Here is a 25,483-nt window from a genome sequence, read left to right on the forward strand (position 1 = left end):
TTGAAGACAGCCACTTTAACCATTTGGCCAGAGAAGCCCCTGTAAAACCAGTACTTATTTCTATCTACATTCATTTTCCCATTGATTATAACTTCATCATTCTGTAAGCTTGAAAACATTTATCCTGATTTAAAATTACAAGTACCAACTGGTTTTGTAGTTGTAATCAGTATGATGAACTAAAGTTAAATTACATAAAGCTTTAAAAACTGGTTAAATCCATTATAATGTTGAAATTGATGAACAATTCTAAAACACAAGAAGACTTACGTATGTTCCTTCAGCGTTCTCTCGACTTTTTCTTTCTTTATATTCCAGATATACAACGTTCCATCAGAGGATCCTGCCATTGCATAACTACCATCAGGACTGAAAATTACAACATACATTTTTTGTTGCTTTTATTCAATCCTTATATTAAAGTCAATTTATTATTACAAGACTGGTTATAAGTTAACCAGTCAATATTTTACTGCTATACACCCAGGTAGCAAGACAATAATCTGTATATTACCTTGTAGCACAGTAAGTCCATTTTGAATTATTTAGCTGATGAAAACATAACATTAGTTTTAATTTGTGTTAAATTCAGGTTATTCACAGAACCCCATAACATCCTAGGCTAAACACTTACTGACATACCGAAGAATATTCCTCCGGCCAATAATCGATAGCGGTCAGATTTTCTATATAGAAATATGAAGGGCGTGTACACATTTTACTTAATAACAAAATTACTAAAAATAAGAAACCTTAGGTGCAAAAATATTACTAAAGTTCAACATCTGATTCATCACATGGTATTTTTAAATAAAATGTTATCTTTATTTTTGATTCGTTCCCAACATGATATTAAATACCATCATTTCCTCATTTTTTCCCTTCTATTTTCCATATAAAATGTGTAAAAATCTCATACATGGGTTTCTAAAAAGCAATTTTTTGTATAAAACCATTGATATGAAGGCTTGGGTGCAAGTAATTTACTACTCTCATTGAATTTATCTTTTGATTGATATTTATTTCATTTTTGTGAAATAAAAATTTGATTCGTTCTCAGACAGTTTATTTCCACTAATTTGGAAGAAGAAAATAACTTCAGCGCGAAGTTGTTGTTGTAGTGTCATATGCAGATGATATTATTGCCGCGTGAACATGCGGTATTGTGATCAAAAGGTTAATGTTATGATTTAATCAGTTTAGTTAATTTGTGTTTTAATGTTTTATTCGTGTAAGTTTTATTTAATGTAACTTTAGTTCGCGAGTAATTCATTTTGTGTTAATATCACAAATTAACAACATATGAAATTCAATTAAATATTGCAATGAATATTTCGGTTCTAAAAAGAAAGAGATGTCCATTCTTCTTATGTTGTTGTTTTCACCGTATTTCATATACATTTAAATATCAGTTTTAATTATGCCAATTATGTCAATTAAACATTAAAAGAGAAAGTTTTTCTATCGGCCATTGGATCACAAATGCAATCTGTCGGTATTTTTTCTAATCAGTTACTGTACAAAAAAGTAAAACAGACAGAAGTCTTTCAGTTGTGTCATCAAATAGCACATACATTAATAAATTTTAGTAAATAAATTCAAGGTCTGCCTTGATCAAATTAATGGTGGAAAATATGTCCGTAGTATTTTTGTGTACAAGAATGTTTTTGCAATGTAAATAAAGTATCTGCATTTAAAACAGAATTGATTTTTACTTCAGTAACTTAATAATTATTTTTGTTTTCGTGAAAATTTTACCTGGTTTCATGAGCTTTTCAGTTATCATAACAGTCGTCGTGATTAACTTACTTTCATAATTTATTGTACATGTTTAATTCAAAATAATTTTACATAAAACCTATTTCTATACTGTAATCTTATTCAATTAGAGTTTATAGAAGTAATAAAATGTTGTATGCATCACGCGTAAATCCTTTTTATAAAACTTGCCAATTACCTCTAAATAAGGAGCGTTAAAACAACACAGACGTTTACAACACTGATAAGGCCATAACTGCGTTTTGAATTACGGGCATTTTTTTTTTTTGTAATTGCAAGATATAATTATCATGCCATTATAATTTTTTGCATATTTTTCATTTTGCAAACAGTTTTCATATATTGGTGAAATATGTGTAGTTATATTAAAATGAGTAATGTCTGCTTGAATACGGCAAAATACCTGTACCACGCTGGTTGCCACTACCTTTTTTTTTTTTTTTAAATTTACAAACATACCATAAATTTCGATTCATTAAAGTTCCTATTTTTCCAATATGTTAAGAATTACTGAATTGATATACGTATGATATTCAAACATTTCAGAGTAAAAAAGTAAAAACCTATAAAACTAGAGCTATCACTAAAGGTGATGAATGTACCCCCCGCATGCACTGACACAGTACATTGCAATTTGACGCACACAAGATTGCATAATTATGTGGACTGTATGTATATAGACTGTATGTATACAGTATAGTAACAAAAAACAAATTCCCATAACTATGCAGAATATTTATCTAAAAGAATGTAACATGCACCATGCACAACTAGGGTTGGTACTGATCACTTGTGTGAAGTTTCATTAAATTGTGTGTAAGGGTTTGGTAGATTAGGCACGCACAAGATTGCATACTGCAGACTGTATGTACATAGTATGTTAACAAGATACAAAGTCCCATAACTCTGCAATTTTTGTCGCTAAAAGAACCTAACATGCCTCATGCACAACTACTGTTGTTACTGATCACTTGTGTGAAGTTTCATTAAATTGTGTCAAGGGGATGAGGAGAGATGGTGCGCACAAGATTGTGTCTATGTATATAGTATAGTAACAAAAAAACAAAGTCCCATAACTCTGCAAAATTTTTTTCTAAAAGAACCTAACATACCCCATGCACAACTACTGTTGGTACTGATCACTTGTGTGAAGTTTCATTAAATTCTGTCAAGGGGATAAGGAGAGATGGTGCGCACAAGATTGCGTCTATGGACAGACGGACAGACAGACAACCTGAAACCAGTATACCCCCACTTACAAATTTGTTGTCGGGGGGGGGGGGGGGGGGGGGGGGGTACAAAAAACAAAACAACTTATATATGTATTTTTGTGACTTAAAAATGGATGCGACATTAAAGAAGCAGACTGTTCGTACCAGAAAACGGTCATTTCTATGTGTGATGCTAATGAATTGTCAGTAAATGATATCAAACAGAAATTGGATGAATTAGGTATTAAAACAAAACTGTATGAATTACTGAAACAGTCTATGTCAAAACAGTAATAGTCAAGAAATACACAAGATGTGTATGCACATACTCAAGATTGGTATGCACTGATATTGCAATAAGATTTCATAAGTAGAAAATGTCAATTTTAAACAATGATATTTGTCGAAGTTTACACAATGTAAATATGTTAGATGTATGAACAGTTGCAGACTTGCAGTAACTTTATTACTAAGTATGCAGCTTTTTATGTTAAAATGAGCAACAGAGCAAAGCCCTATTTTAGATTTCCCACAATTTAAATGTTGAAATATACATTCTTCTTGTATAAGAATATGTATGAAAATATGATTTTTATATGAAAATATGATTTTTATTACTTATAGATATTTTATACTGAGTATGAAAATTTAATTTAATTATTATAAAATAGCATGTTTATAATGCTATGATTCAGAAAATTACATATTAAATGTTCTTTTGGATCGACATTGCAATACCGGTCACCTGTTACCAATACCATATAGCTGTTGTCTCCCCTGATATCGATTTTCTGCAATATCAGTCATTAGGTCAATTCTTTCTCATGCCGACAAGCAATTCTGTGTGTTTTATTACATGACATTAGAAATAATTTCAAAATTTCAAAGTTTTATTTTCTTAAGATTTGACTACATGTGTTGAACTACAGACTGGTCTACAGCACAAACCATGGACTGGTGATTTATATACATAGTCATGTAATAATCTTGACTATTGTCCAGTAAACCATTGAATATCAAACATTAATACTACATGTATTTCATTTATACAGTATACACTTATTTAATGGTTCACCAGTCTATAGTCAGAACTATTTTCACAAGGTCTGAGGGCTAATAGTTTTGACTAATAGACAGCAAACCATTCATCAAGTTATTTTAACATGATTCAAAAATAAATCTCAAAGATTTATTCCTTCTGATTTGACTTTGACCCTACAAATTGGCCTGAATTTTAAGACATAAACCATGGATTGTCAATTTATATATGGAGTCATGTAATAATATGTTTTGTACAACAGAATTCTGTCAAACTGATTTAGTCAGGTACTCCAGGTTCCTTGAAATCTTACAACTAATTTATTCTGCATCAACAATTAAAGGGTTAAAATTTGAACACTAATGAAACAGGTTAGAATCTAATCAACGGCACACTTTGATTTCAGTGTGTAAAATCCCTTGGCTTGGCAGAAATCCTGGAAGCAGTCTGTTCAAAGGGTAACTCTTACAAGCTGATATTTTTTTTCTCTAATCTGTTTACAACAGTAATAAACTAAACATTTGTAGCTGAAACTTTCTACATATGAAAAGGCAGGGTCTATTCTGGCATATTGCAAGCATTAGGGCTTCATTCTGAAAGCACTCTTGGAACATACATTGTGTACCTTATTTGAAAATGTATAAAAATTGCATCAATTTTTATGTTGTTCTTTTTTTCCCACAAAATATTAAAGGGTGAATCTTCATTTCAAGAAATGATATGAATGACTGACAAAAAATCAGTCCACTAATTGAAGTTCAGAGAAAATTCTTTGGCACAAAATTTACATATACATTTCTGTGTAATAAAACAAACCTAGACATTACTTTTTCCCCCAAGTTACAAAATGTTTACACAGTATCTAAAAGAAGATCTTATGGTGTACCGACTAAGATGATGCACAGATACATACCTAAAAACTGCTCTAGAATAGTCAAATGCTACTTTGAAGTTGTCAGCACTGAAAATACACAACAAACAATGAAATGAACTTTATTAAGATCTTCTAACTCCAACCAATTATAAAGGTACATCTAATGACGCCGTTATGCTTTCATACGAATGTTAGTCTTATTTCATTTTTAATGCACAATGATTTTATAATTCAATGGCAAAAACAGCCTGAAAGAGAACTTTCTTGTTAACTGGGTTAACTAATTTTATTGCAAACAGTCACAACAACATGTATATGCAACATAAATGTAATAAGAAAGCCAAACAATAGCACACTGAACTATCTGAAACCACAAAATACCAAAAGCTTATGAAGAGTTTGAAAGCATTCAGTTCCTGACAGACATGTTTACATGCAAAACTTTCATCAAGATCTCTAAGTGAAAAGGGGGCATAATATTTGAAAAACTGTAAGTCAGGGTTATGAAGTCTGGTCTGTATGGTCATCTAACAATGCCAAAGGTGTGTGTAGAGTTTGGTAAAATTTGGTCACACATGCTTACATGCAAAACTTGAAAGACATTTCTGTGTAATGGAATACATTTTTAGTTTTAACAAGAAAAGACTATAAATATGTAACTTGTAAGGTAAACTCATGACATCAAAGAAACGTTTTGCTTTGCAATTTCTGAGAAACATGCTTACATGTAAAAATTTAACAAAAGTTATTTAAAGTTGAAAAGGATGCACTTTTGACAAAACAGAAGCTAGAATTATGTCACTTGTCCTGCGAGGTCATCTCAAGATGCTGAAAATACGTGTAAAATTTGAAAGCATTTATCCACAGTTTCTTTGGGAAACCAGCACCCATCTAAAACTTCTATGACATGACACCGAACGGACGAAAGGGTGACAACAAAACAAGGTACAGCTAACAAGAGGGCCCTGAATGCATTGTATATCTCACCTGATCCAAGTCTTACCCTAGATGACCTAGTATTTAATTTGGCTGACATTTCATTGAGACAAACATTTTGACCATGTTTTGGTAAATCAGGAAGATCAGTAACCAAGTTTTTCAATGAGCTAGAGACAGTTTTTGGCCTCAGGTACTGGTACTAGATTTCATACAAACAAAACACTTTGACATTGATTTATGATGATAAAGTTGAAAAAGTGACCTCTCAAATGTTAACAAAGTTTGTCTATAATTTGACTTAATTACTTAGGTTTTTCTTTAGTGATGCAGTTACAAATTAATCCTAGATTTTAAACAGACAAAACATTCCTACCCAGTCTCATGAAGATCAGGTTGAAAATTCTGCCTCCAGAGCATTAACAATGTCTATGATTTGACCTAGTGACCTAGTTCTTGACCTAGATAATCCAGTATTGAACTTTTATTGAGGGTAATATTCTTACCAACTTTCATTAAGACTGTGCTAAAATTGTGACCTCAACAGTGTTAATAGTAAAAATTTTATGATGGACAACACACTTTATGCTCAGGTGAACTGTCGCTCGACTATTCGAAAAATTGATTGAAGAATGGGGTCAAAATATTACCATAGATTTTCAGAAAAAATAAAAAATGGATTAAACACAAAAATGTTCCTGTATTTGTGAATTTTGATTAGTCTTGCACTAAATGGCAATGTGTGACCATGATGGCAAATATGTTATGTTATATGTTAGGTAAAATATGGACTTGTATGAAAAATTTAACAAATTTCCAAGTCCAAAAAGGGCCATAATTCAGTCAAAATAGTTGACAGAGTTATGTACTCTCACCTACAGATGGAAATTATGTTCATAAACTAGTGTTAAGTTTCAAAGCCACAGTTCAATAGTTTTGACAAAATGCTGACTTGTAAGAAAACCTGAACAAATTTCAAAGTTCAAAAAGGGCCATAATTCAGCCAAAATAGTTGTCAGAGTTATGTACTCTTGCCTACATGATGATAAACAAGTGTTTAAAGTTTAAAAGCCATATGTCAAATAATTTTGACAAAACATGGACATGTACGAAAACTTAACCAATTTCCAAATCCAAAAAGGGCCATAATTCTGCCAAAATAGATGACAGAGTTATGTACTCTTGTCTACTGATAGAGACTATTATAATGAGTAAGTTATAAAAGTTTCAAAGCCATATGTCACACCCTTTACACAAAATATGAACTGGTACGAAAAACTTAACCAATATTTCTAAGTCAAAAGGGGCCATAATTCAGCCAAAATCCTTGATGGAGTTATGTACTCTTGCCTATAACTGAACATGGTAATGGTTAACAAGTGTTGAAAGTTTCAAAGCTTTATCTCAAAAGACTTTGTCAAAATGTGGACTGGTACGAAAAACTTAACCAAGATTTCTAAGTCAAAAAGGGGCCATAATTCAGCCAAAATCCTAGATGGAGTTATGTACTCTTGCCTATAACTGGACATGGTGATGGTAAACAAGTGTTGAAAGTTTCAAAGCTTTATCTCAAAAGACTTTGTCAAAATATGAACTGGTACGAAAAACTTAACCAAGATTTCAGTCAAAATGCTTGACAGAGTTATGTACTCTTGCCTACAACTGGACATGGTGATGGTTAACAAGTGTTGAAAGTTTCAAAGCTTTATCTCCAAAGACTTTGTCAAAAAGTGGACTGGTATGAAAAACTTAACCAGGATGTGACGCCGACGCCGTGGTGAGTAGGACAGCTCTACTTATTCTTCGAATAGTCGAGCTAAAAATGAAAACGATGAAATTGTACATACCTTAATGTGTAGACAACTTGGTTCATGCGTAGATCTATCACTTTCAATGTGTCCTCTCGTGTACATGCCAGCAGTGTTGCTCGGTCTATCAAATCAACAACAAACCTTGCATTAATGACACTAAATATGTAAATCAAATTAAACTATGGCTTTCATGTTCATCCTGCAAAAGTATACAATAACAAAGAAAACTGAAAAAATATCCACTTAATCTGTAGTTTCTACAAAACACTAATGAAGTATGACTGAAGCAACCTATAAAATACAGTTACATTTGGATATTGCAAAACTGAAATCAAAGGAGTTCTCAAAGATTGAAATATTTCATTTTGTACAGTACCGTTACTCTGATAAGATGAACAATATAGGTTTTTAAGGTTTAATACTCACACTATTCAGTTCTATGAGACAGTGAGTAAACCTTTTACTAGCCTTGCACTTTGTATTAGCACTCATTTATTTTCCATAAGTAATGTCTAAGGAGGAGATAGAAAGACTTAAAGTTCTATGTGTTTGTATATAAAATACAGAAGGTGTTAAGGATGCAGTTTGAAACTGTTGTTGATACTAATATCAGTTGTTTCCTCAATTATATAAATAATGACAGTTTGAATATTACTACAAGCCAGCCTAGTTATATCTCAGCAGGTAGAGAAAAAGATTATAAATCAAAGGACGTCACAAGTTCAATCCACAGGAAAGGTAAATTTGTTATCTGTGAAAACTAGACAAAATACACCTCTTGAGAGGGGTAAGTTCTAACTTACATGTAGAGACCAGATCTGTACTCATACAGAATCTTAAAAAACCAAACAATAGGGTCATGATGACTCTATATCGCTCACCTGAGTACCATTGCTTTAACCAAAAACAAAAACAAAAAATTCTCACAAGGTACAGATATGTCAAAATACACCTAAAAAATGGAGGTACCTTCCATGTTGTACTACAGAAAAGTGGTCTCAGGTTTTCCCTACGGCCAACAATAAACAAGAGCTGTCACTAATGGTGACAAATGCCCCCGCAGCACCTTGACCTTTGACCTGGTGACCCCAAAGTCAGTAGGGGTGGTGTACTCAATAAGTACTATTAGCATGTGAAGTTTGAAGGTCCTGGGTGAAGTGGTTCGCATGTAAAGTGCCTTCATGCAAAAAGTTAATGTTGGCCCCTGTGACCTTGACCTTTGACCTGGTGACCCCAAAGTCAGTAGGGTTGGTGTACTCCTAAAGTACTATCAGCATGTAAAGTTTGAAGGTCCTGGGTGAAGTGGTTCGCAAGTAAAGTGCCTTCATGCAAAAAGTTAATGTTGGCCCCTGTGACCTTGACCTTTGACCTGGTGACCCCAAAGACAGTAGGAGTGGTGTACTCAATAAGTACTATCAGCAAGTGAAGTTTGAAGGCCCTGGGTGCAGTGGTTCGCGAGTAAAGTGCCTTCATGCAAATTGTTAACGTTGGCCCCTGTGACCTTGACCTTTGATCTGGTGATCCCAAAGTCAGTAGGGGTGGTGTACTCAATAAGTACTATCAGCAAGTGAAGTTTGAAGGTCCTGGGTGCAGTGGTTCGCGAGTAAGGTACCTTCATGCAAAAAGTTAACGTTGGCCCCTGTGACCTTGACCTTTGACCTGGTGACCCCAAAGTCAGTAGGGGTGGTGTACTCAATAAGTACTATCAGCATGTGAAGTTTGAAGGTCCTGGGTGCAGTGATTCGCGAGTAAAGTACCTTCATGCAAAAAGTTAACGTTGGCCCCTGTGACCTTGACCTTTGACCTGGTGACCCCAAAATCAGTAGGGATGGTGTACTCAATAAGTACTATCAGCAGGTGAAGTTTGAAGGTCCTGGGTGCAGTGGTTCGCGAGTAAAGTGCCTTCATGCAAAAAGTTAACGTTGTGATGAACGAACGAACTAACTAACTAACTAACGGACGGACAGTTGAAAACTAATATGCCCCCCTTCGGGGGCATAAAAAGTTACTAAATAAGCTATTTATAGTAACATAAAAGGGAAGTAATAAAAAAAAATATTGTAAGCAAACAAAAGAAGGATCTGCCAAATACAAACAAGAGCTCTGCAATGCAATGCAAATGCAGAGCAATATTCACATAAAACAAAGTCATATGACCTTTGACCCCTAAGTGTGACCTTGACATTGAATTTAGCCATCTGAAACATGCGCTCTGCACGTCCTTTCAATGAGTGAACATTTGTGTCAGGTTTCTCTGAAATCCATCAAGGGGTTCAAGAGTTACAGAGCGGAAGGGAAATTGCTAACCAACACACAGACAGACAGACAGACACTGAGGCGATAACATAATACGTCCCTGTGGGCGTATAAAAAAGAATCGAGATCTAATTGTGCTACAAGTTGTGTGCAAGTTTGGTTAAAATCAAATCATAAATGAAGCTGCTATTGTGCAGACAAGGTCAAAATAGCCAATTTTGGCCCTTTCAGGGGCCATAACTCTGGAACCCATTATGGGATCTGGCCGGTTCAAGAATGGAACCAAGATCTTTTGGTGACTAAAGTTTTGTGCAAGTTTGTTTAAATTCAAATCAGAAATGAAGCTGCTATTGTGCAGTCAAGGTCAAAATAGCTACTTCCGGCCCTATCAGGGGCCATAACTCTGGAACCCATTATAGAATCTGGCATGTTCAAGAAAGGAACCAAGATCTTATGGTGACACAAGTTTTGTGCAAGTTTGGTTAAAATCAAATCATAAATGAAGCTGCTGTTGTGCAGACAAGGTCAAAATAGCTAATTTTGGGCCTTTCAGGGGCCATAACTCTAGAACCCATAATGGAATCTGGCCAGTTCCAGAAAGGAACCAAGATCTTATGGTGATACAAGTTGTGTGCAAGTTTGGTAAAAATCAAATCATGAATAAAGCTGCTATTGTGCAGAAAAGGTCAAAATAGTTAATTTTGGGCCTTTCAGGGGCCATAACTCTAGAACCCATAATGGAATCTGGCCAGTTCCAGAAAGGAACCGAGATCTTACGGTGATACAAGTTGTGTGCAAGTTTGGTTAAAATAAAATCATAAATGAAACCACTATCGTGCAGACAAGAAATTGTTGACGGAAGGACACACGGACGGACGGACTGACGACGGGTGATCACAAAAGCTCACCTTGTCACTATGTGACAGGTGAGCTAAAAAAACAAACATCCAAACAAATATATTACATGTAACAAATTATGTATTACCTGGTGATAAAGCTAATGATGTGATTCGTCCTTGCAATGAAATCTCGTTGATTGTCTGATCTGAACGTGGATCCCAAAATCTTACACGTTTATCGAAATGTCCACTTATTATGCTGCTAGCATGTAACGTAACTAAATCATTACAACTTGATCCAGCAAATATTGTTTTTGAACCTGAAATGAAAAATATTTTTCTGCTGAGTCATAAGTAAAGCGGGCAGTAATTTCACTGTGGTAACTTTTCAGATTTACTGTCTGAGTAATTGTTGTGTTGTTAAGTCATACAACAAAGTTGAGGTAGAGTAGTGACTTTCAAGTTAAAACAGAGAAAGAAAACAACATGCACTCTTCTTGGCACTACTTCAGGCACTAGTGGGCCCCGGGGTAGAACTAGCAAAGTAAGCAACCACAACCACTCAGTTATAGATGCCCCTCTTTACTACTGAATGAACAGTACATGTATGTCTGGCACCTGCTGGCATGTGAGCAAAACATCAATCTTCTACAAGTAAACTGTATGGTCTCCAGATCCAGGAGAATCTGACTGGGGTGATGTTTAAACCAACAGCAATGAGTCAAAGTTAGAAGAGGCCTTCAAAATGAAAGTTTAAAAATTAGATCTCTCGTCAACAATTAAAGTAATTTCATATTAACAAGAGCTAGTAAAACACGAAAAGCCCCCCCTGATGCATTCAGTAACTGCACAAGGAACAGAAATTATTTGGTCACTGTACACTGGACTTTTGACATACTGGCCCCTAATCAATAATTATGGGTCATATACCAGTCAGAAGTGACCTCCTATCAAATGTGATCTTAGACTAAAGCATTCTCTAGTTATATGGCAAAAAAGTTCTACTGTTCTGGGTCAATGTGACCTTGACCTTTGACCTACTGACCTCAAAATAAATAGGGGTCATCTGTTGGTCATGATCAACCTCCGTATTATTGTTTCATGATCCTAGGCCCAAGGGTTCTCAAGTTATCATCTAGAAACAACGGTTTAACTGGTTCGGGTCACAGTGACCTTGACCTTTGACCTATGTTCTGACCTCAAAATCAATAGGGTCATCTGCTGGTCATGATCAACCACCTGATTAAATCTTGCGATCCTAGGCCCAAGCGTTCTCAAGTTATCATCTGGAACCGGTTTAACTGTTCCAGGTCACCGTGACCTTTGACCTACTGACCTCAAAATCAGTAGGGTTCATGACAAACCTCCCTATCAACTTTCATGTTCCTAGGCCCAAGAGTTCTTGAATTATCATCCGAAAACTGATTGGTCTATGAACCGACAAACTGACCAACATCTGCAAAACAATATACCCCTCCTTCTTTGAAGGAGGCATAAAAATGACCATCCATTAAACTGACTCTAGGCAAAATCTAAACATACTTTTGACTTAAAATCATGAAAAACTTAAGTTTGTACACTTTAAATCTGTGTACATGTAACCTAAAACATCAATTTCAATGTGTAACTTACACGCTCTAGTATGAAGATCCCAGATTTTTAATGTTCTGTCATGGCTTCCTGTTACTACCTTAGTAGAATCACCAAGAAATTTGGCAGTTAACACTTTCCCACTGTGACCTGTCAACGTGTGCTGAAATATACAGAAACTTAAAGATAGACAGAAATTTACTTCAAATCATTTTAATTTAAAGTTATTTTTAAATGTGTATTTCTCATTTTTTCCAATTTCCTTTGTATTCTTATAAAACAAATAATAATCAAATTAACTTTACTTTATTAATTGCTATTACTTCCATATGATTTTATATCGAGTCTTGAGAATTTCTTTTACAGTCAAACTTCGTTCACTCAAACCAAATGGGACCCAACATTTGTTCCAATTATCAGTAGTTAGGGTCATCAAACAACATACATTATGCATGGGTTTGCGAGTACCTGACAATGTGTTTGAGCGAAGTTCTGAGTTTGAGTAAACACAGCTTAACTGTATACCTAAAAACCTGTTAGAAGCATTTTTTTTTCACATTAAGAACATAGTTGAATTTGGACATCTGAAAACTTCTTTTTTATCTGGAAATTTATAACTGTCCATATTGTAAGCTTCATGTGAAATTATGTTGCAGTTTCACGTTTCATAGCCTATTTATGAACAAGAGCTGTCCGTAAGACAGCCAAGCTCGACTATTTGAAATATTGTCCCAGAAGCAGGAAAATATTACCTAAAAAGGTTAAATATCAAAAGAGTTTTAAGTTCAAAAGGGGGAATAATTTGACCAAAATGAATATCAGTTATGGGACTTGCTGTTATCAACTAGTTTTATAACCCCGAAGGCACATGTGAAGTTTCGATTCAATATCTGCGTTAGTTTTGGAGATAGAAACTTGCATGTAAAACTTTAACCAGAATTTTCAAAGTCCAAAAGGGGGCATAATTTGCCCAAAATACATGCCAGAGTTATGGGACTTGATCCAGTGAGGTTAGTAATTGATCTAGAAAAAGAAAAAATAAGTTTCAAATCTATATGCCTTTTAGTAATAGCTGTATGTACTTGCACGCAAAACTTTAACCAGAATTTGCTAAGTCCAAAAGGGGGCATAATTTGGCCAAAATGAAGGTCAGAGTTATGGGACTTGCTGCTATCAACTAGTTTTATAACCCCGAAGACACGTGAAGTTTCAAATCAATATCTGCATTAGTTTTGGAGATAATAACTTGCATGTAAAACTTTAACCAAAATTTTCTAAGTCTAAAAGGGGGCATAATTTGCTCAAAAAGCATGTCAGAGTTATGGGACTTGACCCAGTGAGGTTGGTAATTGATCTAGAAAAAGAAAAAATAAGTTTCAAATCTATATGCCTTTTAGAAATAGCTGTATGTACTTGCACGCAAAACTTTAACCAGAATTTTCTAAGTCCAAAAGGGGGCATAATTTGGCCAAAATGAAAGTCAGAGTTATGGGACTTGCTGCTATGAACTAGTTTTATAACCCCGAAGACACATGTGAAGTTTCAAATCAATATCTGCATTAGTTTTGGAGATAGTAACTTGCATGTAAAACTTAAACCAAAACTTTCTAAGTCCAAAAGGGGGCATAATTTGCTCAAAATACATGTCAGAGTTATGGGACTTGACCCAGAGAGGTTGGTAATTGACCTAGAAAAAGAAAAAATAAGTTTCAAAGCTATATGCCTTTAATTGATGGCTGTATGTACTTGCATGCAAAAACTTAACCAAGGTGTGACGCCGACGCCGACGCCGACGCCAGGGTGAGTAGAATAGCTAGACTATTCTTCGAATAGTCGAGCTAAAAAGTGATTGATAAGAATCACAATGGATAAGAACAATTTCCAAGAGAAAAAATATACCCCATTGTTCAAAATATCATACCATAAATTGTTTTTCAATTTAGAGACAAGTAAAAAATGATGTCTGTCATTTTGTAATCTTGACCATTGACTGTTGGCAGCTATCTATAACACTTTCCAACTGAATTGTATATAAAGTGAATTCTAAAAAGAACTGAACAGCGCTTAGACTGCAAATCTTCACAGTTGTCAGGTATTCTTAAATCTGGTTTCATTTCCATTCAAAAGCAAGTTTTCAAATTATTCAACAAATCTGATTACAAACTATAATCCTAGATCATGTATGCAAATTTTAATCCTAAGGGCAGTTAAAGACAAATAAACGCAAAAATATCTTTTATTTACGACAACTTGAACAAAATGAAAATATGTACGTGACTGCAATTGCAAAATCACCATTAAATGAACACATCATGGTAATAACTTCACTTTGGTAAAATCTCCCTTAATGTTTTAAAATATTTATTTTTATATGTAGCATAAAATAAATTCAAAATGGTCCTGAATCAGCATTAATAAAAAACATTTTGTTCTGGATTTCTTCACTCAAATTCATAGAAAAAAAGATCATGTGAAAATAACAATATTGTAAATATTACAAAGGAACAAGAGGGCCATGAAGGCCCTGTATCGCTCACCTTACCTAGGAATCATCAAGATTAACATTCTGACCAAATTTCATTAAGATATGGTCATAAATGTGGCCTCTAGTGTTAACTAGCCTTTTCTTTGATTTGACCTGGTGACCTAGTTTTTGACCCTACATGATCCGGATTCAAACTGGACCTTGAGATCATCAAGATTAATATTCTGACCAAGTTTCATGAAGATACAATCATAAATGTGACCTCTACAGTGTTAACAAGCTTTTCCTTTGATTTGACCTGTTGACCTAGTTTTTGACCCCAGATGACCCAATATCAAATTCGTCCAAGATTTTATTGAGGGTAACACTCTGACCAAGTTTCATTAAGATTGGGCCAAAATTGTTACCTCTAGAGTGTTAACAAGCTTTTCCTTTGATTTGACCCGGTGACCTAGTTTTCAACCCCACATGACCCAGATTCAAACTTGACCTAAAGATCATCAAGATTAACATTCTGACTATGTTTCATGAAGATACAGTCATAAATGTGGCCTCTAGAGTGGTAACAAGCCTTTCCTTTGATTTGACCTAGTGACCTAGTTTTTGACCCCACCTGACCCAGATTTGACCTTGACCTATATATCATCAAGATTAACATTTTGACCAAGTTTCATTAAGATATGATCATAAATGTGGCCTCTAGAGTGTTAACTAGCTTTTCCTTTGATTTGACCTGGTGACCTAGTTTTTGACCCTACATGACCCAGATTCAAATTGGACCTTGAGATCATCAAGATTAACATTCTGACCAAATTTCATAAAGATACAGTCATAAATGTGGCCTCTACAGTGTTAACAAGCTTTTCCTCTGATTTGACCTGGTGACCTAGTTTTTGACCCCAGATGACCAAATATCAAACTCACCCAAGATTTTATTGAGGGTAACACTCAGACCAAGTTTCATTAAGATTGGGCCAAAATTGTGACCTCTAGAGTGTTAACAAGCTTTTCCTTTGATTTGACCTGTTGACCTAGTTTTTGACCCCAGATGACCCAATATCGAATTCATGCAAGATTTTATTGAGGGTAACACTCTGACCAAGTTTCATTAAGATTGGGCCAAAATTGTGACCTCTAGAGTGTTAAACTTTTCCTTTGATTTGACCTGGTGACCAAGTTTTTGACCCCAGATGACCCAATATTAATCTTGTTCAAGATTTTATTGAGGGTAACATTCTGACCAAGTTTCATTAAGACTGGGCCAAAATTGTGACCTCTAGAGTGTTAACAGTCAAATTGTTGACGACGGACGACTGACGGACGGACGACTGACGAAGGACACAGGGCGATCACAAAAGCTCACCTTTGAGCACTTTGTGCTAAGGTGAGCTAAAAATTGTGAGGAACCCTTTCTGCAACTTATACAACAGCTTAATGTGATGACATCAATTACTTGTTAACTGCTCAGTATTTAGTGTACAATTGCAGTACAATTATATACTTTTGAGACCATCACTGTCTTTGGGAATTCAGAAATCTCAGACTTGCTTACACTGAATTAAAGAAGGAAATTTTTGGCAGTCAGACATTTGTTTGGTGTTGTAAAAATTCTGATTTTCTCAAGATTGTACAGTATTTATTGTTTCAATACAAATAAACCAACTCACCCTTAATCTCTGATCAGACAAAGACCACAGTCTACTGGCATAATCATTTGATGCTCCAAGTACAAATGCTTCATCAAAGTCAAACTCAAGGGCAGTAATACCAGCATTACTGCCCAGTAATGTCCCTTTACATGTACACTGACCTGGAAACATAAACTACCAGCATTACTAACCTGGAAACATAAAAAAAATACGTTAGCATATAATTTATAAACTTTCTTTGACTTCTCGACAAAGCAAAAGGCTAATTGACTATCAAATCCTACAATAAAAGTGAAACAATTTTTTTCCCATATAAACTAGTTTTCAAAACTGACCTCCATTATAATCCCAGAGTTTGATTTTTCTGTCTGATCCCCCAGTTGCAAACAAACTTCCTGTGGGGCTCCATAATACAGCATTTACCTCCCCTTCATGGGCATCCTGAAAAACAGATACCATGGCAACTCTTACTCAGCACAAACAGATTGACAGTAACTGTTGCTTACATGAATATTTTACATCCGTACACAAGTTTGTGCTTTATATTGTTTTATCTGTTGTTTTTTTCTTTGGTTATGCTGCCCTGTGCATACATGCCATATTTTCAGACAGTCAATAAGGGAGTTTTGCCTCAGCAGGGCTTTTTTTAAGGGAGATTTGGGTAAAAATAAGGGAGACTTTCATTCGCTCACTTTTTACGCGCGAAATAACCGTTTTCATGAAAAAATCATCAAGTTTTTACATTGAATTGATGAGTGGAGCCAACAGTTGTGTACAGAATGCATGATTTTTACTTATAGCACTTAACTTAATTCAAGGAAATTCCGAATTCCATGAAAGATTGAACCAGGAACTTTGTTTTTGCTTTATGTGTTGATGCTTCTGCATCTGGGGAGAGTGATCTTTTTGACATGTTTAAGCATACAATACCTCAAAAGATTGCGGAGATATGTCAAAACAGTCTTTTAAGGGCAGTCATTCTTTACATGTATTTAACCAAGGAATTCTTCTCCTGTTAATTATTGCAACATGACAATATCACAAAGGAATGACAGTCAATTATTCAGGCAATATGAATTGCAATTTATTTCATAAAATTCACTTATCCGAATTCATGTTTGTCCGAAATTCTGTGTAGTGTGACATTAACTCGCCAATTGTGTTAAGTTGTTGTCGAATTTTTGCAAGTATTTAAATTGAGAAACATAAACTCGGTGTTAGCACTAACCTGTCTCATCCTCTGATGGCTCGATAAATATGGGAAAACAGTGTCTCCCGATAAATATTAAGGTCAGCGAAAACGAAAGTACACTTTGGCAGGTGGCGGTAAAATGACGTAATTTTAAGACTGGTTTACATATTGTTTTGAAAAATTACGGATCAGTGGCTTTGATGTTATTGAATCAGTCTAAAATCTCGCATGCACATGTTTACAATTTGCCTACGGGTAAGATTAAATGGTTAATTGTTTGCAGATGGTGACAGTAGGTGGTAAGATAATTAATGCCTCAGGCGTGTATCTGTCGATAAACAAGCTAGGGATTATAGACAACTATGAAAATTATGTTTGAAGTGTATTTCCGGGCTACTCGATTTTTCTAAAGGTCTACATTGGGTCCGAGATACGATATTTCGACAGATTACTTTTTTTCTGAATTTATTTTTTTACGGGAGGTTTTCATTTTCCGGCGGGAGACCGGGAGATCTACTGAAAATACGGGAGAAAAAGCCTCCCGGCGGGAGATATGGCATGTATGCCTGTGTAACTATAGCTGTTTCCAGCCATTGCTAATAAATAATAGGCCCAGTGAGTATATGCCTTACATAATGACAAGAGGGCCATGATGGCCCTATATCGCTCACCTGAGTTTAATTGCTTGCTTGAACAAATTCCTTTGCTAAAGCTTCAAATACAAAAAACACTAGGTGAGAAGGTCATGGTAAAGATTCTTCAAGATAAGTACTGAAATCTGTTAAAAAATTATACAGTTGGTCCAAATCTCTTTGCTGTAACTTCAAAAACAAGAAAGTAGGTCAGTAGGTCAATCTGTATCAAAAGTTCTACATGTGGTCCAAATTTCCATGCTGTATCTTCAAAAACAAGAAAGTAGCTCAGAAGGTCACGATTAAGACTATTCAAGATGAGTATTGAAATCTGTATAAAAAAATTATACAGGTGGTCCAAATTTCTATACTGTAACTTCAAAAACGAAAAAGTAGGTCAGTAAGTCACGATTAAGACTATTCAAGATTGAGTATTGAAATCTGTATCAAACATTATACATGTGGTCCAAATCTTTTTGCTGTAGCTTCAAAAACAAGAAAGTAGGTCAGGGCTAAGAACATTAAAGATGAGTATTGAAAACTTTATCGAAAGTTATTGACGTGGTCCAAATTTCTATGCTGTTAAGATTTGTGTGCAAAACTGTATGTGTCATCCAAATTTCAAGGCTGTATCTTAAAAAACAAAAAAGAGGGTCAGTAGGTCAAGGTCACAGTCAAGTGACCCCTAATTACTTGGGGTCATCAGGTATTTATAATTAAACAGTCTAGGAAATATGATCAGATAATTTTCAAAGTATTTTTTCCTATATAACCCATATAAAAGTGACCCCCGGGGCGAGGCCTCTTTTCACCCCAGGGGCATAATTTGAACAATCTTGTAAGAGAACCACTTGGCAATGCTACATACCAAATATCAAAGGCTTAGGCCTTGAACTTTCAGATAAGAAGATTTTTTAAATTTTTTCCTATATAAGTCTATGTAAAACTTGGTGCCCCGGGGCGGGGCCTCTTTTCACCCTAGGGGCATAATTTGAACAATCTTAGTAGAGGACCACAAGGCATTGCTACACACTAAATATAAAAGGCCTAGGTCTTTTGGTTTCAGGCAAAAAGATTTTTAAAGTTGTTTAAGTCTATATAAACCAGGGGCGGGACCATATATGACCCTAGGGGGATAATTTGAGTAATCTTGGTAGAGGACCACTATATGATGCTACAAACCAAATATCAAAGCCCTAGGCCCTGGGGTTTTAGACAAGAAGATTTTTAAAGTTTTTCCTTTCGGTTACCATGGCAACCAGAGTTCTGTACGGAATTCAATTTTTTTTAAAATCTTTAAAGAAGACCATCCAAGGAACATCCCTGTGAAGTTTCATCAAAATTGGTCTGGTGGTTAGGGAGGAGATGTTGTTTCAAGAAAAGTGTGAACGGACGTACAGACGGTGAGCTAAAGATAAGGATATACCAAGCATTATATAACAACTTTACAAGAGCTGTTGGAGGACTACACGAAAGTCTTGTCATGAAACAAAGTTTAATGAATAAATACGAAAGTCGAAAACAGGGCATAACTTTGTAACAAAGAACACAGAGTTGGAACGCATGCACTATATGTCAGACCATCACAGATAACAAGTGTGTGAAGTGTGGTACCAGCTTACATACAAAATCTTGCCAAAAAAGTCGAAAAAAGGGCTGTGATTTTTTAAAAATGCAAAACTGAGTTATGGAACATGTGCAGCATATTAATTCATAAAATGAATCCATTCCCACAAGCGGTTACTGAGATACCAGCTGAAATATAAAAACTTAACCAAATTGTGATGCTGATGTCTACAAACTTGTGAGCACAATACATGCCTGGTAAACAACAGAGCTACCTCTTTCAGAGGTATACGGTAAATCGCTCTGTCGCAACTTCCGAGCTAGTACATGTCGCGATAAAAGAACATCAACAAAGGTGAGTGCCATCATATTTTTTGTATTTTTACAAGCATTGTATCGAATATCAAAAATCGGGGAATGGTAGGCGATATAGATTTGATTCAACTTAACAGAGAACTTAAAGTTCGCTAATTTATTCATTGTCACATGTTTGCATTTTAACTGATATCAAGAAGCAAACCTAGTAGGCGTGAGACAGCTGTAAGGTATACAATGTATTTGGAAATAAAATTTGTACCGAAAATGGTTAAGGAGTAGAAATATTCACTTTTTATTGTGAGAGACAGCTCTGTCGTGAAGGAGATAGTCATGTCGCCACAGAGATAGCTCTGTTTTTGTAAAAGAGCGCTGTGTTCATAATTTTAATGCTATATTGAGAAGTTTACAATATTTACGTTGGGTTGTCTTTTGAAATAATATACAGTCAGTGTTCCATTGAACATACATATGCATTAATTTGTCTTGACTCGTCTGATGGGTTCAAATAACAAGAGGGTCATGATGACCCTAGATCGCTCACCTGAGTAATATGAGCTACATGTTTCAAATATCAAACTGATGCTAAAATATTAAGAAAGTAGGTCAGTAGGTCACATTCATGGTTACTGAGTCAGTTTTAAAATCAGTGTGCAAAACTGTACATGTCATCCAAATTTCAAGGCTGTATCTTAAAAAACAAGAAAGTAGGTCAGTAGGTCAAGGTCACAGTCAGGTGACCCCTTATCACTTGGTGTTATCAGGTAATCATAACTAAACAGTCTAGGAAATATGATCTGATAATTTTTGAAGTATTTTTCCTATATAACAAGTGACTCCCAGGGCGGGTCCTCTTTTCACCCCAGGGGTATAATTTGAACAATCTTGTTAGAGATCCACTAGGCAATGCTACATACCAAATATCAAAGGCCTAGGCCTTAGACTTTCAGACAAGAAGATTTTTTTTCCCTCTATGTCTATGTTAAACTTGGGACCCCCAGGGCAGGGCCTCTTTTCACCCCAGGGGCATAATTTGAACAATTTTGGTAGAGGAACACTAGGCAATGTAACATACCAAATATCAAAAGCCTATGCCTTGCAGTTTCAGGCAAGAAGATTTTTAAAGTTTTTTCAGTTTTTTCCTATATAAGTATATGTAAAACTAGGGACCCCCGGGGCAGGGCCTCTTTTCACCCCAGGGTAATAATTTGAACAATTTGGTAGAGGACCACAAGGCAATGCTTCATACCAAATATCAAAGGCCTAGGTCTTGCAGTTTCAGACAAGAAGATTTTCAAAGTTTTTTCCTATATAAGTCTATGTAAAACTTGGGACCCCCCGGGGCGGGGCCTCTTTTCACCCCAAGGGCACAATTTGAACAATCTTCATAGAGGACCATTATATGATGTCACATGCCAAATATAAAGGCTCTACGCCTTGAGGTTTTGGACAAGAAGATTTTTAAAGTTTTTCCTTTTGGTTGCCATGGCAACCAGAGTTCTGCATGGAATTCAATTCTTTGAACAATTTCGAAAGGGGGCCACCCAAGGATCATTCCTGTGAAGTTTGGTGTAGTTCTGCCCAGTGGTTTTTAAGAAGATTTTTTTAGAAAATGTTGACGGACACACGACAGACGACACACGACGGACATTGAGCGGTCACAAAAGCTCACCATGAGCCTTTGGCTCAGTTGATCTAAAAATGGATTGGTGGAAATGAAAATAGCAATATTAGAATTCTAATTATACAGAAAGTTCTAACATTTAGAAGATCGATAACTTTACTCATTTTGTCAGTTATTGTATGTGCATTTGAGGTTGCTAATGCATACGTTGTTAACACACTAAATACATCATGATAAGCTCCTGCGAAAAGTTGTCCTATAAATTTTATTTAGCTGGTAAATCAGCATGACTGTTTAAAACTTCAGAGTTTATATGATGAAGTCACAGCGTCTCTGTTATTTGTACAAAGAAACATTGAACTTACTACAAAAAAAACACAAAAAAAATTATGGTATCTTTATTTTCGTTTTTGATTTTAAAAGTGAAATACATAATGTAAACATTTTTTCAGGGGCCTTTTGCACAAAAATTGGCGTTTAAAATATTAGGGGTAACCCGAAACCCGTTATTTGTTTTCACAAGTTTAATTTTTCATAATACTTTTTCTCTAACGAATAAATTTTTTCCAAAATTACTCGACTTTAAAAATAAAATATGTACCATTCTTTGTCTTTTATTATCTAATTTTTTTCCGTTAAATTTTTAAGATCAGAAAACCCCTTTATGACGAACAAATGATTTAAAAAAATACTTGTTTTAAAAAATTTAAATATATTCTAAAATTTGAAAAAGGGGAAATCCCATCAAAAGATTTTGAAAAAACGAAAATTTAAGTTGGAATGTTTTTCCCCGCTCTTTTTCAAGCGATGGGGAGACCGGGCGCAAAATAAAAGACAACACCGATGGGGATGACCCCAAAAAAAAACCGCAGACGGCACCCACCCAACACCACCCCCGAATGTAGGAAACAGACCTAACTCCCCACGGCTCCGCACCAAAACGACCACGAAAAAGGGTCAAGACCCGTTTCCAAAAACACTCAGTGCTAGAAAGCTGTTTTTATATGTTTTGTGTTTAAAAAAGGGAACGACAATATTGACATTTTTTGTCCACGAAAAGGGGCACGCGTTAAATATTAAAGAGACACCCCTTTTTCCCTTCAGTAGTAAAACAAAATACGGACTAAACCCCGGGCCAACCAACAAAACATAAACTGATGAAACCCCAAACCCAAAATTTCACCTTGCAAAGGCAACCAACAAGAAACCACACAACTTTAAATGTGAAGCATTACAGACAAGGGAATGCAAACGGGGCCTCCCAGTACCATTGTGATGAAATTAAAAAGACACTTCATTTGCAAGAAACAAGGGCAACTTAGGCATTCCCAAAAATTTATGAAGGCACCGGAAAAGGGAATGCAATTTGGGGCCTAAACCCAGTCCATAGGATAATTACAACAAAACCAAGGTTTGGGCCAATACGAATTGTACTTTAGAAGTTCAACGCAAAAAAGCAAAAAAACCTAGGCACCCACCAGAACCTATAGGGTCCATTAAAAACCACTTCACAAGCAAGCCCCGCAAGGCAACGCAATGAAATTGGGGCCCGCCGTACAAAAAGGACAAATCCTAGTGCCCCCAACAACTTCGGGAAAACCAACCTTAAAAAGAAAGGGTGCATCTTTTGAAAAGAAAAAACCTTTTGGGTTAAATTTTTTAAGAAAAATAACCCCTTTGTGATAGGCCCATAAAGGAAAAATAGCTTCACCAAACAGCGGACCGGTCCTTTAATTGACAGACGACAAAAAATTTTCACTGAACTTTCCCCAAATTTAAAATTCATCAAAAACAAAAGGAAAAAGATTTTATTTTAAGTTCGGCGCCCTACCGTATAAATCCCCACAAAACAAACCCCCAACCCCGGTTTTTTTTTTTAAAGAAATCTAATTAACTCGATATCTCGCCTAATCCCCCCCATTAAAACATTATTTGGCGACAGCCAAACTTTTGGGGTAAAATTTACCGTTTCCCTTTAAAATTACAAAACACTAAATAACTGCCATGAGCCTTACCCTTTTATCTAGAAGCTAAGAAAAAAATTAAAAATTTAAAAAAGGGCAAATTAATAAAAAAAGTTTTTGAAATTTTTTTTTCCAAAATTTATTTTTTTTACAGAAAATTTCAAAACCCATTTTTTTAAAATTTCCGTTTCCCCTAAAAACCCAGACTTTTTCCCCGTTAAAAAATTCTAACGAATTCTTTTATTTATAAACCCACAAAACCCCTAAAATTCCATAAATCGGGAACAACCCCAAAATTTAAATTTCCCAAGGAAGTATCTACGGTACTTTGAAGTTCCTTGATTTGGGCCTTCTATCACAGAAATTCATTCGAAACTTCTTTGATAGTTTAAAATTTGGGGAAAACGGGGACTTCACAGGGAAAGTTGCACTAACAGCCCCACGGGACATTTTCAAAAAAACCCCAATTTAAAAAATTTCGAAACCCTAAAAGGGTAAAAACAAAACGCAGCAAATCTGACACAAATTTCCCCAAATGTAAAGGTTTTTTTCACCAAAAAAAAAAAAAAAAAAAAAAAAAAAAAAAAAAAAAAAAACAAAAGTTAACCAAAAAAAACTACTGCATTGAATTTGGGGGGTTGGTGGCGGGGGGGGGAAAAATTTATCTTTACAAAAACACATGAAAAAAGGCTTTTAATTCTGTCAGTAGGTTTAAAAAACCGGGGTTTTCCTTTTTTCGCCTTTTCGGGACAAAAATTGTGAGAAATTGCAGGGGTTTTTTTGGTTTTTTAAAATCGATAAACTGGCTTGTTTCCTCGCTGCTAAAACATGCACTTCAGTATTTTATTGAAAAAAAGAAACCAGTTCAACGGGAATAAAAAAGGGCCTTTTAAACCCCGAACCCTTTTAGAATAAAAAACTTTTTTAATTCTCGAGGAAAAAATTTAAAATTATTTTAAAGAAAAAATTTATATTATTCCTTTTTACCGACAAAAAAAAAAAACCATGTACCTTTTTTTTGTCTTTTATTTATCTCATTGTTAATTTAAAAAATTTTTTTAAAAGATCAGATAACACTTTTGACGAACAAATGATTTAAAAAATATTTTGATTTCAAAATTTTAATAATTTAAATCTGCTGGGTAAATAAATTAAATTTGATCTGAAAAAACCATTGAAAATTTTAATTTAAAAATTTTTTTGGGCCGTTTCTATTTTTAAAGCAAAGAGGAGCCCCGGGGCGCAAGCATGAGACAACACGCGTTTGCGAGCCCCCAAAAAAACCGCAAAAGGGGCCCCAGCAAAACGGACCACACCCGAATGTATAACAGAAAGGCCTCAGTCCCCAGGGCTCCGCACCAAAACGATCCCGAAGCAAGTCAAGAGCGCTCCCAAACATCAGTGCTAGAAAGCTTTTTAAACAAACACCATCGTCCCGTCTCCTCTCGTTTTATTGATTTTTTCCGCCACAATAAATTTTGCAAAATTTACCCCCCCCAAAAAAAATCCCCAAAAAAGAAAAATTAGAAATTTAAAATTTTCTATTAAAGCATCTCAGTGACCGCGGAAAATCCAAGTAAAATGCAATAATTTCCCGCGAAAGAAAATTTAGCGAAGCATAAAATATGGGTTAAAAAAATTCAACCCACACGGCCCACCCCGGGGGGATTTGGGAAAATTTCATGCGATTTTAAAACCGAAAAAAACTTTTAATTTTTCTA

General features: G+C 35.2%; 1 protein-coding gene across 1 annotated transcript in view; it reads right to left on the reverse strand.

Annotated features, from left to right (window-relative positions):
- The window catches only part of LOC123553947 (autophagy-related protein 16-1-like), a 41,360-nt gene that overhangs the window by 5,234 nt on the left and 10,643 nt on the right, over positions 1–25,483 (reverse strand). Inside the window, exons 6-12 of the mRNA XM_053548646.1 lie at positions 16,805–16,910; positions 16,488–16,630; positions 12,378–12,498; positions 10,892–11,065; positions 7,687–7,771; positions 4,943–4,990; positions 271–369 (exon numbers count right to left, since the gene is read on the reverse strand). Of these exons, the coding sequence (XP_053404621.1) occupies positions 271–369; positions 4,943–4,990; positions 7,687–7,771; positions 10,892–11,065; positions 12,378–12,498; positions 16,488–16,630; positions 16,805–16,910 (776 nt within the window). The remainder of the gene's footprint in view (positions 1–270; positions 370–4,942; positions 4,991–7,686; positions 7,772–10,891; positions 11,066–12,377; positions 12,499–16,487; positions 16,631–16,804; positions 16,911–25,483) is intronic.

Source organism: Mercenaria mercenaria, chromosome 7 (assembly GCF_021730395.1).
Source record: "Mercenaria mercenaria strain notata chromosome 7, MADL_Memer_1, whole genome shotgun sequence".
Classification (NCBI taxonomy): Eukaryota; Metazoa; Mollusca; class Bivalvia; order Venerida; family Veneridae; genus Mercenaria; species Mercenaria mercenaria.